The sequence below is a fragment of the Leucopleurus acutus genome, assembly GCF_964270905.1.
Source record: "Leucopleurus acutus genome assembly, chromosome: X".
Taxonomy (NCBI): domain Eukaryota; kingdom Metazoa; phylum Chordata; class Mammalia; order Artiodactyla; family Delphinidae; genus Leucopleurus; species Leucopleurus acutus.
In genome coordinates, this window is record NC_139148.1 from 20,547,560 (window position 1) to 20,562,203 (window position 14,644).

Sequence of the window (14,644 nt, forward strand, 5' to 3'; positions counted from 1 at the left end):
TTTGCTTGCTGTTTCTTGAGCCGCGGCTGGTAGCTGCTTTGGTTGCTCATGAAAAGGCAAGGTGCTCCCCCCTTTTGACCTTGTTCAGAGGCTTAATACAATTATTTGTGTTAGGCGCTAGCCACCTGTTGGGATCGTTCTCGTTAAAGGTCAGCGTGTGGTGCCTCGCTGTCTGACTGTGGCAGCCTGCGTCAGATTTGCCAGTGGCCACTGGTTTGTGTGACACCTGCCAATTGTGACAGAAAGAACGGAGATTTGATAGATGGGAGGGAAAGGAGGGTGCTGGAGGAGGAATGAGGGATCAGGAGACCCACGGAGCACCATTACTGTGGTTGGGGTGCCAGCTTGCCTCGTCTCGGTTTTCTCCTGCTTCCCCATCATGAACTGTGCCGTCTGTTTTGATGGGCTCTGTTATTGTCTGCCCGCTGCCATTGCTTTGATTTATTCATATATTGCATCTCTGTTGAGCATTGGATTTCTTGCATCTGAAACTTGCCACATCCCCTCTATTGAGCATCCTTGCTTCCACCTGCCTCCCTGTGGTCTCCACTGAGTTGTCCACAGGCATAGCATATTCATCAGCTACAAAACGCTCTGCCTCTGCTCCCCTTCCCGGATTCCCTATCTCAATGAGTAGCTGCCTCCCCAGTCGTTAAACCAGGAATGTGGGTATCATCCTTGACTCCTGTCTCTTCCTCGTGCCCCAAATCCAGCCAGTTGCCCGGTTTTGTAGATTCCACTTCCTAAATACCCATGACTCTCTCTCTCTCTCCAGTGCAATGACTATTATGTTATTCAAGCCTTATTACTTCTTCCTGGATGCTGCCCCTGCCCCCACTCCTCCACATGTATTCTCCACAAGTTTTATAGCCAGAGAGACCTCTTTAAACTATCAATCTGATTCTGTCCCTCCTTAAAAGTCCTTACTGTGGCTTATGAGGCCCTGCACAGTTGGGCCTCTTTCCTGCCCTCTCCCAACTTTCCCAAGCATTCTAGCCTCAGCCATACTTTTTATTTTCTTCTTGTGGCAAAAAACAAACAAAAACATAAAAAAAAATTTTGAAAGCTTAATTTTCTTCAATCACCATTGAGTTTCCCCTCTGTCCTTTGGATCTTCACACTCTTCCCCTGTCCCCCTTATCCTGTTATTCCGTATAGCTCACCTTCCCCTTATTGACAATCTGCTTTCAGGAATTTTCTCTAACTCCCACCCCAGAGGCCCCTATTATGTATGCATATTTTTTTTCAGTTGCCTGTTTGGTTCTCTCCACTAGATATTACATGCTCTAGAGGGAAGGAATCATGTCTGAATCACTCACCTTTGTGTTCCTTTTACCTAGCACATAAGAACAGCTCAGGAAATACTTGTTGATGAGTGAATGATAACTTCTTTTTTGAGGTTCTAAACAAAAAGAAAATAACAGAGCTTCCTAGAATTCATATCAGATTCTTGAGCCTTGGCCAGATTAGAGAGTAGAAATGCAAATGAAGTTCAGAAGTAAAGGGGATTTTTTCTTCATAGCAGTGATTAGCCACATCTTTTATAGCTTATATATTGATATTTTGTCCTCTCCATATTCTGCATCTCCATCCTAAATGACTTTTCTCAACTTGGTATTTATCTTTCTTTCAAAATTTTCTGAGTTCTTCCCAAAGAAAGCATAGAGGATGATGGGACAGGAGAAAAAGTGTTTGATAAATGGGAACACATTATTTGATTGATCCTTAAATGTAGAGAGACATTCTGGAGGCATGCCTGAGTATGTGTGCAATGCATGTATCTCTGGACAGGTGGACACAATCACATTTCCCCAGAACGAGACCATCTTTCTGAAAGATTTTTCTTTGTAGTGGGAGCCCTCCATATTTTAATCATAGCTAGCTCCTAGAATCTGTTTTCTGAACTTCTAATAAAAAGAGGGTGGGTACGGGACACCATTTTTTTTTTTTTTTTTTCCCATACGCGGCCTCTCACTGCTGTGGCCTCTCCCACTGCGGAGCACAGGCTCCAGACACGCAGGCTCAGCGGCCATGGCTCATGGGCCCAGCTGCTCTGCGGCATGTGGAATCTTCCCGGACCGGGGCACGAACCCGTGTCCCCTGCATCGGCAGGCGGACTCTCAACCACTGCGCCACCAGGGAAGCCCGGGACACCATTTTATAAGAAATAGAGTTGCTGTGGGAGGGCATGTAGAAAGTATGGTCATTATAGAACAGAATTTTGTGTTTAGCCTTGGGACTGAGGGAGGGAGTCGTCCCTTCCCCCCACCCCCCACCCCCCGTCCCCCCCAGGTACTGAGCTTAAAAAGCTCTCCCTCCTCTGACCTCCCTGGAGGCAGAGAATAATGAAGGACAGCCCCATGGCTATCTTGTCACACTAATCTTGAGCTTTCTGGAAATCAACAATGCTTCCATCAAAATGGTGACAGCAGCGCCTTGGTCACTGCAGCTTGAGGTTGTCCTCCGGACCGCCAGCTAGGTCCTCTTCCACGGCTGAGCTTCAGGCCAGGTGCTTAGTAATGATGAGTGGCATCCTGCGAAATCTGATATTTGTGGGGGCCAGGAGCTCAGAGTGAGACCTAACGTGAGTGAGGCTAACGTCACATTTTCTCATGACCTCAGTTATAAAGAAAATGTTGCAGATTCTGGAAAATGCTAATGTCCTTTTTAGCCATAAGTATTATCTTGATTGCAGTGCTTTAGAATTGCCCAACTTCATTATCTGAGCATAGCCAGCCTGACGCCTTCTTCTCAAATAGACAATTATGATCAATTAAGCACTTTCAGGCCTTATAGAATACTTAATTTTATTAGTCAATTATTTGTGCGTTGAAAGAGTTAATGGTAGCTACCCAAGCCATTATTAGAAATTAGAATGTCCCAAAATAGAAAGGCTATTTCGTTTGTGTATGGCACTGCAGTGGAAAATGCCAAGCATAGTTTTTACTGAGTTAAAGGGTGAGGGAGGGCGGGGTGGGGGAGAAAGTTACATGTAAATCATTTAGCCATTAACCTAATGGGTGGATTTATAAATCCTATTACTATAAGCCCTTTTCATTTCCACTGAGGCTTGGTGCATGCTTGATCCCACTAATGTAAAATTCATTCCGTCTAAGTGATTACTGAAGTAAGACACTTGGAGTCAGTTTTCATCAGGTTGTGCGAAACTTGCCTGAGTGCCGATGTTCGCTACAGGGCGGACATAGTTTGGCCGTGTCTTCGTAAGCCCCCCAGATGAGTTATGTGAGGAGTCAATCAGGGAACCAAATCTTGGTGCCTTTTGACATGTCTGTGTTTTTCTGTGAGGGAAATACATTGAAGGGGCCGAAAATACCCAGCTCCAAAGCAAGAGGCAAGACCTGTGGGTGGGGTTTTTCTAGTCTCATGGACATTATGTGAATTCCAGGAAATCGGAAAGCTCTATTTTTATGGCTAATTGGAACATCTTCAGTGATACTTATACTTAAGTGAATCAAAATTTCAAAATTGATGAAACACATGGACCCTTTTCCTAGAAAAATGCATATAGGCACACATTCAAATTTCTCCTTGCAGTTTCGGGGATTTTCAGATTCCTTGACCTTAGGTTAACATCTCCTGCTCTAGTTTCAATCTTGTTGTCTGAGGGATTTTTTTTCTCCCCCTGAGAATTTAATATTTAAGAATGTAGGCTCGTACTTGAACTCTTGTGTCTGTGAGTAGATTTGGCTCAAGTTTGCTTTAAAACCAGCTCTACAAGCTCTCCAGTCTCCTGTGTCAGGTATAATCCCACGTATGGCAATAGTGCACATATATGCAAGTGAAACATATAAGACGTGAGTTTCTAGACTGGAAGTTGGAGTGGAGGAGGAATAGAGCATAAGAATGTTGTGAAAGGAAGGTTTCTTTGAAGGTGAAAACAGTTTTTTAAAAGTCAAAATGTAAAGTGGATTTTTAAAAATCCACAAGATGAGTAAATATTTTGGGGGAAGAAATTAGAAGACAAGGGAGAAGTTCAGTTTTCATTTCACATATCCAGCTCCGGAGTTTGTGGTTTTTTAATTTTTTAGATCAAAATTAGGGCCCTGTCAGATTTTACGGCAGTAATTGAAAGATACTCGTAAATATCATTAAATGTGTCTGCTGGGGAGGGGAAACCTTTCAGAAAGCTTTGTTTAGTCAACGTGTTTTATATTCCTTACACATGAGCTATCACAAGGTTATGTTGTAAATTAAGGATTTAAAACAAAATCAGTTTATCTGGAAACGAGTTGTATGGGAGAGGTACACTGTTTCAGTCAAGTTTATAATTAACGGGCCTTTATCAGTGGGGTAGAAATTAATTTCTCTTGAGTGAATATTTGTTTATTTAACATGCATTGTATTTGAAGGTGGAATTAAAACTGATTTACTGTTCATTTCTTGCATGGAAGGAGCTAGCATTTAAGTGTGTGCTGTGTGTGGGTTTAATAGCTGCTTCCTGTAACCAGCTTTAGGGTCCTGTTGTTGTGGAGGTGCATTTATCAATCCATGGCTTTGCTTCTTTTCTTCTTCTCACGCTGGACCACTTGGGTTTGCCTCCTTTTACTAGAGCCTGAGAAATAAATATGCATTGAATTACTGCTACATGCCAGGCATTGTGTTAGGTTTAATGGCAAAGACATGATCTCTGCTTATAATTTGCTTATAGTTTCTTTTTTTTTAATAAATTTATTTATTTATTTATTTTTGGCTGTGTTGGGTCTTCGTTTCTGTGCGAGGGCTTTCTCTAGTTGCAGCAAGTGGGGGCCACTCTTCATCGCGGTGCGCGGGCCTCCCACTGTCGCGGCCTCTCTTGTTGCGGAGCACAGGCTCCAGACACGCAGGCTCAGTAGTTGTGGCTCACGGGCCCAGTTGCTCCACGGCATGTGGGATCTTCCCAGACCAGGGCTCGAACCCGTGTCCCCTGCATTGGCATGCAGATTCTCAACCACTGTGCCACCAGGGAAGCCCCTGCTTATAGTTTCTTAATCTTACCTTTTCTAATAGAGTTGTATGCTGTGATTTACACAGAATCATTTGGGGGCTACATTGGACTAACATTCTCATTAGTATCATTGGATTGGGGAGGCCAGAGAGACTTTTCTGGTGGTGTGAAGTTCCTTGTAAAATAAAAGAACTTCATGTTTTAGTTGGAGGGGCCATTTATTATGTTTGGAGCTGGTGATGGTTGGGATTTAGAATAAATGCTTGTGGGACAGACAATTGAATATGGGCCTGGAGAGAGAAAATGTTGAGTTATCAGTATAATATCACTGATTCTCAGCCAGGGGCAGTTATGCTCCTCAGGAATCATTTGGCAATATCTGGAGAAAATTTTGGTCACAACTGAAGAGTGTATGTGTGTGTCTGTGCACACATATGCGTGTGCATGCATGCTACTGGCATCTAGTGGGTAGAGGCCAGGGCCAGCCTTCCATGACAAAGAATTATCCAGCCTAAATGTCAGTAGTTCTGAGGACGAGAAACACTGGTGTGTGTGTGTGTGTGTGTGTGTGTGTGTGTGTGTAGGTGTGTGTGTAGGTGTGTAGGTGTGCATGTATTCTCCCGGAGCAGGGGAGCAGGGTGATCTCAAGACAAGGTGTCAGATGTTTTATATACTGTAAATGTGCCCACCCACTTAAATGAAGTGCATAAAGTTATATGCAGACAACTCGTGAGAGCTTATGTATTTCTAGTTATTTTACGACCAAGTGGCCTTCAGAAGCAACCTAGAATATGGCAATATAGTCTTATAATGATAGTTATTTTTGTTGGATATATTAGTGCCTCCTTTTCATAACACTAAAGAAATGAATGTGGTACAAAGTCAAAGCAGCCATATATAAGGAAGAGATATTGCTACTTGGCAAGCTTGGATTCTAGATTTTTAGATCTGGGAGGAATCCCAACCTCTTAATTTTATAAATGAGGATGCTAAGACCTAGAGGGGGAAACCAACTTGTTCGCAAATCACTTAGCTAGTAATTGGCAATTTTAAACCAGTACTCAGATTTCAGACCCCTGACTTTTTAATTTTTTTAACTCATATTTGTATAACGTTTTATCTTTGTAAAGCATGTTTTCAGCATACAGTTCTTCTTATTACCACCTAGCTCTGGGAACTAGGTGGTAGTAGTATCGCAGTTTTAAAGAACGTAAAGCTAAGGTTTAAAGGCAGTAGAGAGCCCAGTGTCATGGGAATGGAGGATACAGAAAGTAGAGTGCTTATTAAATCCATAGCCCTTGCTCCCTGAACATCTTAGAGAGAAGACACATATCTAAGAATAACAGAGAATAGGAAAATAGGAAAAAGGCGATCTAATATAATGAAGATGAAATAAAAGATGTTTGCCAAGCAGGAGAACTGAGTAACACCGAGTCCTGCTTGGAAACTGCTGAAACTGGGAATAGGGAAAGCTTAGATAATGGTTGGATTACCAAATATCATAATATTTATATTTCTTCTACTTTTCTCTTCCCTATCCTTCAAAACCATTCATGTTGCTACCCCTATTATGCTAATGTATTACAAAAAGTTTCCAGTTTATTTCTAATTTTATGTCATCAGTAACAGAAGAATCCTAAAGCCATTTGAGATTTCACTTGTCATTCTGTTCGTGCATTATTTGTTTCGAATTTGACCTTAACCCAGCATTTTCTTATCTTAGAAGATTCCCATTTTGTTTAGTTTCTGCATCAGATATCAAAGTGGGTTTCTTGTTAGTAGATATTACTATAATAGATGTATGCTTTTGGAGTAAGAGCTTGAAATTTTATTTTTTTTAACTGTGGGAAATTGGTGTTTTCTCTCTCATTTAATATTAATAAGTACTGTTTGGGACTTCCCTGGTGGTGCAGTGGCTAAGAATTTGCCTGCCAATGCAGGGGACACAGGTTCCATCCCTGGTCTGGGAAGATCCCACATGCCACGGAGCAACTAAGCCCGTGAGCCACAACTACTGAGCCTGTGCTCTAGAGCCCGTGAGCCACAACTACTGAGCCCACGTGCCACAGCTACTGAAGCCTGTGCGCCTAGAGCACGTGCACTGCAACAAGGGAAGACACCACAGTGAGAAGCCTGCGCACCGCAACAAAGAGTAGCCCTCGCTCGCTGCAACTAGAGAAAGCCCGCGCACAGCAACGAAGACCCAACAGAGCCAAAAAAAAAAAAAAAAAAGGCACTGTTTTAGTCTGTAATACCATTAAAATCATTTTATAACCTTTGAATGCATGCATGGCAAAACACTAGTATTCTGTTCTAACAAAAAATAAAGACCCTGGCCTTGTTAGGAGGACCTGTAACCACACACCTCAGTCGTGGTTGGTCTTAGGTGGCTGCCGCTGTTTATCCTGGTGCGACAGACATGCTTCGTGCTTAGTAAACCGCATCATGGGTGTGGTCCTGAACACATTATTTTCTTTAGGAAGCAATTTTTGAAATACACTTCACATTTCCTTTTTAGTCCTCACCATCCTTCCCCAGTCTTCAGAGGCTCAGACTGGGGCTAAAACACCTTTTCGTGTTATTTTAATGACTGCTCTCCCCACCCCCAGCCCCACTCCTTTCCTGTTTCCCCCTCCTCTTTTCCCCCAATGGCACTGCTCTGCAAAGCCTGCAATGATTGATATGATGGCAGTGCTGTCATTCTTTTTAACCAAAAAAAAAGTCATTTTTGTTCTAGTTATTTTAATAGAGTCCCATTAAAGATGTATTGCTGACTGAAATACCGGCATGAAGGGCTCTCGCTGAGCTGAGCCCAGGAATTAAGAAGTCAGGAAATCGGCTGCTGCATTGCAAGAGCCTTGTGTGACACCGAATCTCCTGATTGGGGAGATCATTACTGCTATTATGACTCGACTTGCGTAGGAATTTTAAATTCCATCTGAATGTCAGTAATAACCCTCTTAGCAAATTATCCTGAATAAAATCACGAAGGCATTTTATATAATAGGTGTTGAATTACTGGATAGATTTGCTAATTAAATACTCTTTGTTCTGCTGCAGTTGACATTACAGGGTAAGATCTTGAACAATTATTCTCAACAGCTGTACTTTGTTAAGGGAAAAATTAACCACAAAGTTTATTTTTTTACACTTGAAGTTGGCAGATTTTTGAAATGTGCTTGAAAAAATTCCATCATCCAATTGGTAATGAGTAGATAAATATGCAGGTGTTGCTGTGAAATGAGATAACTGCAGGCTGCCTTATTAATGACTTTAGCAAGCCTTTATAGCCCTGTGTTCTAGCTGCTGGCACTTAGAAAGTGATTTTCTGTCAGAATGGGTAGCTTTAATATTAGGCTTGTCACTTTGAAGTGAACTTATGAACGGTTATCTTGTAAGCACTGTACCTTGTGTCCAGTAGACCTTTCAGGATACCTGTGGCTTTTTTTTTAAATGCATTTCTTTAATGGGGAAAATATCTGTAATGTATAAGTTTTTGATTGTTGGCTTCCAGAACATTCATGTGGTATGGGCCTTTTAACAAGGCAGTGAGACACAGTGAAAAGAAAATGAGACATAAGGTCCAGCTTCCAGATCAAGCTGTTGATTAGCTCTGTTACTTTGGGCAAAATCGTAGAGCCTAGTTTTCCTCATCTGTAAAATAGGGTTTATAATAGCGCCTACTCCTCAGGATTATTCATTCAGCATTCTACAGATATTCATTAATAGCTACCATGTACCAGGGCCTCTGCTAGATAATAAGAGTTTGGTAACCCACAGGAAAGATGGTGGTTAAAAGTATTGTCGGAAATTGGTACAACCTCTTTGGAGACCTGTTTGGCTATATTTATCAAAAATGTAAAAACACAACCTTTGATCCAATAAGCCCTCTTGTAGGAGTTTATCTCATTACTGGCAGATTGGCAAATTACATGTATATAAGGATTATTTATTAAAGTGTGTTTATGAAGGTAAGGATTAGGAACCACCTACGTTCATTAACAGAGCACTAGTTAAATCATGCTTGAGTCGTACAATGGAATACTATGTAGTCGTTAAAAAAAGCATAAGGCAGCTCTTTATGTGTGGGTATGGAATAATCCCTAAAATAAAGTATTAGGTGAAAAAAGCAGTTGCAGTATGTATAGTCTTTATAGTTTGCTTAGTTTCCTATCATTTTTTGCAAAGCATCCACTGAGAGGTTTCTGCCACCAAAGGGGAACTCATTTTAGTAGCAGCCCTCAAATTGTGTGTGGAAATGGTTGTGAGTTGGTGGAAGGACAGCATGAGGGTGGGTGGTGGATCTGAAAGGTGAACGTTGACACTTCATGTTGGAGGTGCACTCAGGGATGATATAGTAGGTTTGGTTCACAGTGCAAAAGGAGAGCAGAAGAAATCCGTTAGTGCATGTGTGGAATTGGAGTCAAAGGTTGACAGATTGCTCCTGAGGTGGTGTACTTAGCAGGGAATGCTTACCTTGTGGGGTTGTCCGTTGTGATGAGGAAAGCCAAGCCTAGCAAGGTGGAAGGGGCAGAGGGTGAAGAGAACTCATGATAAGTAGTTTTGTCCTCACTATGATTAACTTGACTTGGGTTGATCTCATTATTGCCCTTTTCCCAAAGGAATTGTCAGGTATTCTCCCACAGTGCATTTCCCTGTAATTTATATGTTAATAAATGAAGATGAAGTGGAAGAGAGTGAATGTTTTTTATGAGTTAACTGGATTTTAGTGTCTAGTAGAAGAGTGATTGGGATTACTATGAGACCTATCAGTCAACTAGCCAACAGTTTTTCGAGTGCCTGTTAGATGTGAAGCGCAAACATGTGCTGTGACCTCCAGGAGCTTGTGGTCTAGTTGGGTAGGGGACAAACTGTCAGCTAAAAACTGTTTCCAGGGACTTCCCTGGCAGTCCAGTGGTTGGGACTCCGCCTTCCAGTGCAAGGGTGCAGGTTCAATCCCTGGTTGGGGAGCTAAGATCCCACATGCCTTGCGGCCAAAAGGCCAGAACATAAAACAGAAGCAATATTGTAACAAATTCAGTAAAGACTTAAAAAAAGTGGTCCACATCAAAAAAAAATCTTAAAAAAAAGATTGGGATTACCATGATTATCTTAGTCCAGTGGTCCTTAACCCTGCCTGCAACATAAGAATAATCTTGAGAGCTGTTTAAAAAAAATTGCTGGGGCCAGCTCTTGGCATTTTTTTAACAGATCCCCGGGTGATTCCACTGTACAGCCACTATGGAAACCATTGGTTAGCCTGATCAGTATTCACCACCCCCAGGGCAGGGGAAGGTCTTCCTTTCCCAAGAACATATGACACTGAACTCATGCACAACATTGGGAGACAGTACTACAGAGGAGGCGGGCAATGGAAATGGAACGTAAGGGGTAGATATAAAAGACACGCAAAGGCCAGGATTTACAGGGATCTGTAATATAAAGGACAAGAAGGACAGAAACACCATGACGTTTGAGCTTAGCTGACAAGAAAGACTCTTGGAGGTAGGGAAAAGAAATATAAATGAAGTAAATCTTCTATCTGGGTCATTGGAAGGGTGACTTCTGGTTTAGATTGATGCTTTGAAAGATGGATGCTTGTCTAGAAAGAATAGCGTGCAGTGACTCAGGCCCCACGCTCTGGAGTCAGAGCGCCTGGGTTCGTATCTTTGCTCTGTCACTTACTAGGAGAAATTAATTCTCTTCTCTTTGTTTTTTGCATCTAACAAATAACGGTATTAATAGTGGCTGTCTTGGGGCCCTTAGAGAATGAAATGAAGAAATGCACGAGATGCTCATAGCAGAGCGTCTTGCCCATATATTTTACACATACACACATATACTGAGTGCTGAGGATGTTGTATTACTCCTTTGAAGAGGCCTTCATTTGTAAAATATGTTTTACTTCTGATCTAGTCCAAGATAATTTATGTCTGTTTTTATTTACAACTACATTATAACCTGTATGTCTGTAGTCTTACAGCTGCGTAGGCCTGGGGACAGACCTATCTACAGATACTATCTACTATATCTGTTTGTCTTTATTTACGGAATGTTTATTGAGCCCCACCTTTGCACTGGGCACTGTACTAGCTCCAGGGATATATAGTAAAGATCTACATTTTTTTTTTAACTTTGAAAATTAAGATCCTGAATACCGTAAGAATTGCTGGATTTGAAATGCTTGGTCAAGCTTTTTGTTAGCCATGTAGTTCTATTTAAATATTAATAGCAAGAATAGTTTGCCTTTATGCCATATTATAACAGGGTATTTTATTCATATTTATTAAAGATAGATCTTTATGTAGATCTGCTTACATAGATCTTACATAGATCTTTACAGCAAATCTGCTCACGTATCTCTGCCTAAGAGTCAGTGTAGAGGCAAACTGATTTTTAGATTACATTGATGATGTTGTTTTGAGGGTTGTAGTTAGAAAACCATCAAGAGCTTTAAAAATATGTGGGAATGACAAATCATTGGGTTACCTATCTCTGTCAGCATATATTTAGGTTTTTGTAATTATATAATGCATTAATCTTGACTTTTTATTTCATTTAGATTTTGATGCATACGAAAGAGATGGTGCAGAAGGTAATGCTGAGCATTTTCATCATACAGTGATTCTTAGATATCATACCTGGAGATGTTTTTGTATTCAAGGAAAATTGTAACCCAGACTGGAAATGACTTCTTAGGATGCCTAGTTTATACTTATAATCCCTCCTAATGCATTATAGCCTTTTTCTTTTACTAACACTGATATGATCTAGCCGCTGCTTGAAGCCTATATGTGAGTGTTTCTAGCAAATTAGTAACGGTGCTAATTAGAGCTTACTTCCAGGCCTTTATACTGTACGGGCTCTAGTGTTGTTTGTTATGATTGATTTTTTTGACACTTCATATTCTACTAAATACTGTTTGAAACTGTTAAGAATTTAATATGGATTTGTGCCCCTGAATTGAAAAAACCCATTTTGTTTCTGCTTCATAAATTGCCATGACCACGAAGCATGTGGGACAGTGGTAGACCCCCCTTTCCTAGTCTCTTATCTTTTTGAAACTAGATACTTCCCCTGCCACTCCACTCTCTGTTATAAGAAAATTAGGGAGATTTTCTTAATGTGGCAGTGCTTGCCTTTCTGGTTTATTGGGGCTTAGTCTTTGGTTGTGCAGTGACAATATGGGTAAGAAGAAACGTAAACTCTTGAAAAGTCATCCGGAACCTGTAGTTTCTATAGTATGGAAAATCTTGAGTTTTACTGGGTGCGTGATGGTCACAGTGTTTTTGTTGTTAACTTTTATGATATTTGCTTTTCATTAGATGAATCTTGAAGTTATTTATGGAGATACAGATTCAATTATGATCAACACCAATAGCACCAATCTGGAAGAAGTGTTTAAATTGGGAAACAAGGTGAGATAATTTTATAAAATTATCTGTTTTAACCTGCTTTTGTGAATTCTGTTTCTAACATGGAACTTCATAAATTCCAGTTTCTGTACATCTGTGTCCTTCTGAAAATAATAATAAACTTAGTGCCTTCGATTCTTCATCCTCTGTTATATTTCTTAACCTCTACTCCAGTTGTTTGTTTTGAGGGCAAAATTCAAAGGAAATTGGTTTTTCCTTAAGTGTTGGATATGTTATACCTTTGAAAACAGTCTAAGTTTAATAAGTTTAAGATGTGACCACATTAGTACCTATCACATTGTCATTCTTAAGGAGAATTATGTCTCTAGTAGTATTGAGATGCATTTTATACAGTGATAGATATGGATAAGTACCTACCAACATATATACATATATCTATAATTTTTACAGGAGTACTTATCCCAATATATTTGAAAAGTCAAAGGGACATTTAAAAGTAATCATTTGTAGCCTCCTAATTGCAGTTCACAATTAGCAAGTGCTTTTTGAGCACTTGCTATGTTAAGATATTGTCCCAATAAACTAAAACTAAGGTACCATCTTACAAGCTAACAGCTTCCTGCCTTTCCCCCCCTAAAATGCTTGAAATTTGAACTGTAGTCTTTACTTAAGAGCAAGCTTGGCATATTGTACTCATTGGACCTTGAAAAGTTGTGCATTTTCCCTAGAGGTGATGGTCTATGCCATGACCCTATCAATAAAGAGCAGGTGGCTGTTTCATTTATTTGTTCAGCAGGTAGTTATTTGCTTAAAGTCAAGGTGCTATGGGAGGTACAGGGAGATCTTAGACATTATTTTAATAGTCAAAGTTTTACTGGCCATGTATCTAGTTGTTGGACTATCTAATCTCTAATTCAGTAGTTTGAAGGTAAGTACTTATGCATTTAGTTTTTAGATTCGAAACAGAGTATTTCATAATCTTCATAAATTTCCTGGGGCTGACACTGCCAATTTTGTCCTTTGGTTGAGTGGGGTGATATAGTTATATTATTGTCTCTTTGTTTATCTTTTTATCTGTTTTTGTCCCTGTGCTTTTTCAAAGTTCTTGCATCATACCAAGCATAATACCGTGTTCTATATAACCTGAATGAATGCCTTCTAGTCTTATGTGACTTCTAGTTTTGTTTAGATGAACTCTTGGGAATTTGCAGCATGTTCATCTTCTCCCTATTAGATGTTTGAGAAGCTAGCATTAATGGTTGAAATTTTCACAGGTGAAAAGTGAAGTGAATAAGTTGTATAAACTACTTGAAATAGACATTGATGGCATTTTCAAGTCCCTGCTACTGCTGAAGAAAAAGAAGTACGCTGCTCTGGTTGTTGAGCCAACAGTGGATGGGAATTACGTCACCAAACAGGAGGTGAAAGGATTAGATATAGTTAGAAGAGATTGGTGTGATCTTGCTAAAGACACTGGAAAGTGAGTTCAGTTTTCATTTTTGCTTTTGTTGTTTGTTTTTAAAAAAATTGAAGCGTTAACAGTGTGGAGAACACTTTGATTCTGCCAAGCACAAGGACACGACTTCTTTTTTGTTATTGTTATCATTGCATATTAACAGTTCTTACTGATTTGGAGTGGAATTTTACAGATGGGTTAAAACTTAGAAAAAGCCAAACTCGCTCAGTAAGAAATGCTTGCTATAAGATGCATCTTACAAGTTTTAACTCATGGTGAGGGTAAGCCTTCACATTTTAGATGCTTACAGAATTGGGTTCATCGATGTTGGCTTGTTTTTGGTTTGTTTTGCTTTACTGTTTCTTTTAGAATGTGCAGTGTGTTGTACTCCTGAATGTTCCTAGTGCCTCCTTAGGGCCATAACTGTTAAGGTGTCCCCGTGTTGTGGCTTAAAATGTTCTGGGATTCAAAGTGGGCCATGTAGTGAGACTTTGTTCCCGCCCATATCATTTGTGTGTAAAGATTCTTACTAATCTCAGGTGACTTTAAGTGCTAGTTCTCAAATACTGTATGTACCTCAGAAATAATAAATGTCATGACCGACCCCTTAGTTTTACATCTGGGACTGAAGGTTGTGATAATAAGACCTATTTGTTTGTTTTTAGGGTCACATTAAGTTATAAAGCACCCATTTTAAAAAAGACGAATCCTTGGGTAGTTTATGTACCATCTTTCCAGATAATTCCTGTTTTGTGAACCTGAACAGTTGTGAAAATAGAAGGACTTTTTTCTTTAAAGTGAAATTTTAAATTAATTTTAGTATTGCTGAATGTCAGCATTTTTTCCTTGTTTTCCAGTCGTCTTCTT

At 40.1% G+C, this 14,644-nt stretch overlaps 1 protein-coding gene across 1 annotated transcript in view; it reads left to right on the plus strand.

Annotated features, from left to right (window-relative positions):
* POLA1 (DNA polymerase alpha 1, catalytic subunit) overlaps positions 1-14,644 on the plus strand; it is a 303,995-nt gene that overhangs the window by 116,161 nt on the left and 173,190 nt on the right. The window contains exons 27-29 of the mRNA XM_082864756.1: positions 11,508-11,540; positions 12,271-12,363; positions 13,596-13,801. Coding sequence (XP_082720882.1) covers positions 11,508-11,540; positions 12,271-12,363; positions 13,596-13,801 — 332 coding nt within the window. The remainder of the gene's footprint in view (positions 1-11,507; positions 11,541-12,270; positions 12,364-13,595; positions 13,802-14,644) is intronic.